The following is a 4,822-nucleotide window of genomic DNA, read 5'->3' as shown; positions in this document are numbered from 1 at the left end:
CAGCTGAAATCAAGGGAGTTAAGACCTCACGAAGGAATCCTACTGTCCTTGGCGCGCTTACTTGGAAGATTCCCTTTAGATTCCCGTGCCGCTTATCCCTGCGCAGGGAGCTCTCAATGCAGATCCCCACACCAAGATCTCAATTCCCCCGCGCCCGAGAAAGGGAAGCTAACTTCGATTTTTGAATCGTAGAATTGGAGAGACCCCAGGGGTCATCCGGTTCTAGTGCAACCCCCTGCCATGCAGGAAGCTTTCGCCCAATGTGGGGCGGCTCCAACCCACGACACCGAGATCAAGAGTCTCAGGCTCTACCGACTGAGCTGTAAGAAGCCACCCAGCTGTAGATACGAAGACGCACACGATCAGTATCGACTACGGAGCGGGACCCCGCCCGGCGAGAGCAAGTAGGGCTGGAGCCTGGAGGCATTTGGGAGCTGATGGGGAAATCCAACTCGCCAACACACGCAGGGGACACAAGCGATCAGGTTGTTGCTTTTGGAGAAAAGAGCACCTGATCGAAGTGTATTCTCTTGAAAGCAAAACAAAACGCACAGCGAGGACCTTTAGCACGGGCCATTTTTGACCAGTCTCGATCCCACCCCCACAAAGTTTTCCTGTGTGTGTGTGTGTGTAAACTTATGGCGGAGAGCCATAAAACCCTTGCTGCTTTGATCGCAGTTGAAGAAAGGCGAGTCACTCCGAATTAACTTAATCCTATTATCCAATCGACTGCTTCCCCCTTTAAAAAAAACCCACAGGAAAAGAAGCAAAGCTGTCATCCCCTCCTCTCTACCCAGCTTACCAGCACCAAAAGAGACCCCCCCCAATGCCCAGCCACCCACCTCTTGCACATCTTCCCTCCTGTCACTTGGGGGGGGGGGGCTGGCAGTGCCGCCGATGTCCTTCCAACCCCTTCGACAGGGAGCCAAATTTTGGGAACCCCCCTCATCCCGCCCCTGATCCCCATTATTAGCAGTTGTACACGAGTAGTAGCAGCAGTAGCAGCTGGAACCGTGGCTGGGGGGGCGGAATCTCTGCGAGGAGGTCTGGGCAGGGGGCAGAAGCACCGGTCGGACCTGCCCGGACTCACCCCCTCTCCCTCGCCTTCCCTGTCTGCCCAGCTGGATCACTTACTTGTCGTACTCTTGCGTCATGTCTGGCAGGCAGCGGGTGGCAGAACTGGCCCGGCTGGTTAGGACGGGATCCTGGCGGCGGCGCGGGCGACTTGGGGATGGGAAGCGCGCGCGAGGGAGAGAGAGGGGACACGGAGCGCACAGCCCGCCGCACAAACGGGTTTTGTCGGCTTTTCTCGCTCGCTCAGGTGGCTCCCGGGAGTCGCAGGTGAATTCGCGGACCTGCCCTGCTTCCCATTGGCTGCCGGGGCAGGCTGGCTCGGGGCGGGGCGGAACCCCGCGGAGAAACGCCCCAGCGGAGCGCCTGATTGGAGGAGGCAGGGCAGGGGGCGGAGCCAGCGGTGTCGCAGCGTTCCAAATGGAACGTTGGGTGTCTTCACCTTCGGCAGCCGTGAGAGTATCACTGTGCTTTTAGTCCAGGAGTGTCAAGCGGAGAGGTTGGGTGGCTGTCATGGGCGTAGCCAGGATTTTTGTTAGGGGAGGGCAGGCTTTTCTTAGGGGGGGGGGACAGAACCTCAAATTTGTATTGGTTTTGATTGATTTAGGGGGCAGCTTCCCCCCTTGGCTGCACCCAAGTTCCACTTAAAGGATGGGACAATGAAGTTTTCAATTTAATTTTTTTTGGGGGGGATGGAGGTTTAATTAATGGATTATGTTTCTTGTTCTTGCTTTTATCATATATTTCGTGTTTTTATATTGTATTTTTATGTACCACCCTGAGATCTACGGATACAAATTTAATAAAAAATGGTAATAATAATTTTGTCCCTTGCAGTGCTGGGCAGGTATAGGTATAAAGCTATTTATTTCATAGTGGGTTTCTCCACCCACTGCCACAACCCAAAACATCGTTTTGTTAAATCCATCCTGAACACTTTTATTTGCTTCATGGTGTACCATTATACATTTTGTTTAAAACCTTGGCTTTTCCACATGGTAAGTTCCTTAAGGTAGCTCACATCTCTCAGACAAGTGTACCTAAACCCTACAAAATTTTTATTATTTCAAGTAGTTTTTAACATCTGACATTTTATTATGTTTTTATATGTTCTGGAAGTCGCCCAGAGTGGCTGGGGAAATGCAGCCAGATGGGCGGGGTATAAATATTATTATTATTATTATTATTATTATTATTATTATTATTACAACAGTGGGTATCAAACTTTTATCTCTAGGTCATGCTTTCAGAAGAAAAAATTTGGTGTGGTGTGGTGTGGTAAGCGCACCACACCAAATTTTTAATAGATAAGAAATATATTGGAAAACACAACTAGGATTGTCCTCCGTATTACTTGATGTTCTTGCTCTCATTTGGAAAATATATCCATCCATATTCTGCAAATAAAAAAAAAATATTTTGATACTATACTATACTATACTATACTATACTATACTGAAATGTTTAAATGTTTTATGATTGCCCTTGAATCTTACTGCCACAGTTGCCATCCCCTCTTGCAACACCCTTCGAGAACCACTGCTCTACATCATCAAACCTATTTTATTTTTAAAGGTTTTTTATTTTAAAGGTTGAATATTGCGGGAGTTCAAAAACAAACAAACATGCAATGTGATAAAGCGTTTCTTTTGCTACAATCAAGCAGTATATAAAAATTGTGAAACAAAAGAAAAAGTAAACTTGGTGCTCTAAGCTTTGCAATGAATATGGATGTGGGGGGGGAACCATCACTCGCTATCTGTGTGATCTATCTCACTGGCACCATTGGCAGAATTGGAAGGTGCTTAGTATTGGGTACAGTAAGAGTAGAAAAGTGTGGTGTGATCAACCACTTGGTGTAATGCTCACGTCAAACAAGTCCTTGAGCCAAGTGGACAAGATAGTTAACCACAATTTCCTACCGTGTGTGCACATGATGAAACAGGTATGTGTGCATTAATTGTGCATTACTGTGCTTGTTTTTTAAGTTATATCTGTGAGTGAAATAGTCTTGTGCAAAGTAGCTTTTGCTCCAGCTTTCATATTCCCTGATCTTGGAAGCCAGTCATCCAATGAAGAAGTGGAAAAGCAGTTGATTCTGGACAGAGTGACCCCTTTGGAACATTGTTTGCTACCTTCTCCTTGGCCTGACCCCAATCCATTAATTCCAGCAGTTTTCTAATCTGTTGGGTATCTGCCTTATGATATAGTACCAACCAATCCTAATCTTTCCAACTCATTATGAGGCGTCACCTCAAAAGCCTGCCTGGAATTGATATATGGCTGTTTATGTAACTAAAATATATTTCACTCTCAGGGTTCTTAAGCAATAGGGCAGCTGAAAACAAAATTACTAGGAGTAAGTTAGCAAGGCTTTTAAAACATACACCTTCCCTTGCTTTTAAGTCTTGCTGTACAGTACTTGAGGCTAGGATGCCAAGACCACTATGCCACACAGGGCCAGCCCACCTATGAGACAAGGTGAGGCAATTGCCTCAGGTGGCAGGATCCGCAGGGGCAGCATATCCTGATGTGGAGCTTTATTCGCCCTTGCCTTGTTCCTGACATAAATCTTTACTCACTCCTTCCTTGGTGGGGATGGAGGGGGTGAGGACACCATTTTGTGGTTTGCCTCAGGTGCCAAAATGTCTTGAGCTGGTCCTGATGCCAGGGCTAGGTGCCCTGTGGCCATTCAGATATTGTTGTAATCCCAACTTTCATCTGCCCCTAATCCAGCACAGCCTTTGGTCAGGAATCATGGGAGCTGAGGTCCAACAACATGGAGGGTGAGGCACATTTATAAGTGTGGTGCAGCCTGTTTACTCAAACATAAGCTCCACTGATCACACTAGCACTTAATCCTGTGCAGCCGTGCATATGGTCAAATACTTTCTTGGAAGCGGATCCCCATGTGGTCATTTAATTAATTCATTAAAAGCATTTATAAACCCATTAAAATTTCAAAAATATCTAAGTGGTTATACTTTCTGAAGGAAAAAGCAAGGTATCACTAATTCAAGCTAAAGCAATAAAGCTGCAGTATAAAACCACACAAAAACAACAGGAAGAATAGATACCGCTGAGCCCTACTCCATATGCATTCTCGAATCCACTTCCTCCCTCCCTAGAAAGTAGTCCAGAGATTCCAATGACATAAAACAGCAGGGAAAAAATAAAACAGATTTATTCCCAAGTATGCTTAAGGAAGAAGGGACGCGGGTGGCGCTGTGGGTAAAACCTCAGTGCCTAGGACTTGCCGATCGTATGGTCGGCGGTTCGAATCCCCGTGGCGGGGTGAGCTCCCGTCTTTCGGTCCCAGCTCCTGCCCACCTAGCTGTTTGAAAGCACCCCTAAGTGCCAGTAAATAGGTAGCGCTTTATAGCGGGAAGGTAAACGGCATTTCCGTGTGCTGCGCTGGTGCTGGCTTGCCAGAGCAGCTTCGTCACGCTGGCCACGTGACCCGGAAGTGTCTCCGGACAGCGCTGGCTCCCGGCCTCTTAAGTGAGATGAGCGCACAACCCTAGAGTCGGACACGACTGGCCCGTACGGGCAGGGGTACCTTTACCTTACTATGCTTAAGGAAAGAGTGAACTCTGCTCTTAAAAGAGGCTGCTTTTCCTGCAGTGCAGGAATGGGTAATCCATATCCCTCCGGAAGTTGCTGACTACAACTCCCATCATGGCCTGCCCATTGCCCATGCTGGGAATTGGAGTCCAACAACCTCTGGGTGACCACAGGGTCCCCACTTCTG

General features: G+C 47.6%; 1 protein-coding gene across 2 annotated transcripts in view; it reads right to left on the bottom strand.

Annotated features, from left to right (window-relative positions):
* GRHL1 (grainyhead like transcription factor 1) overlaps positions 1-1,295 on the bottom strand; it is a 63,775-nt gene extending 62,480 nt beyond the window's left edge. For both annotated transcript variants that reach the window (XM_081857083.1, XM_081857084.1), the window contains exon 1: positions 1,135-1,295. In XM_081857083.1, coding sequence (XP_081713209.1) covers positions 1,135-1,154 — 20 coding nt within the window. In that variant the 5' untranslated portion in view covers positions 1,155-1,295. The remainder of the gene's footprint in view (positions 1-1,134) is intronic.
* Between the last annotated feature and the right edge of the window lie 3,527 nt (positions 1,296-4,822).

The sequence above is a fragment of the Podarcis erhardii genome (genome assembly GCF_964252035.2).
Source record: "Podarcis erhardii genome assembly, chromosome: 3".
In the NCBI taxonomy this organism is placed as follows: Eukaryota; Metazoa; Chordata; class Lepidosauria; order Squamata; family Lacertidae; genus Podarcis; species Podarcis erhardii.
The sequence above is the reverse complement of the archived record's forward strand: the minus strand, read 5'-3'. Positions and strand labels throughout refer to the sequence as shown.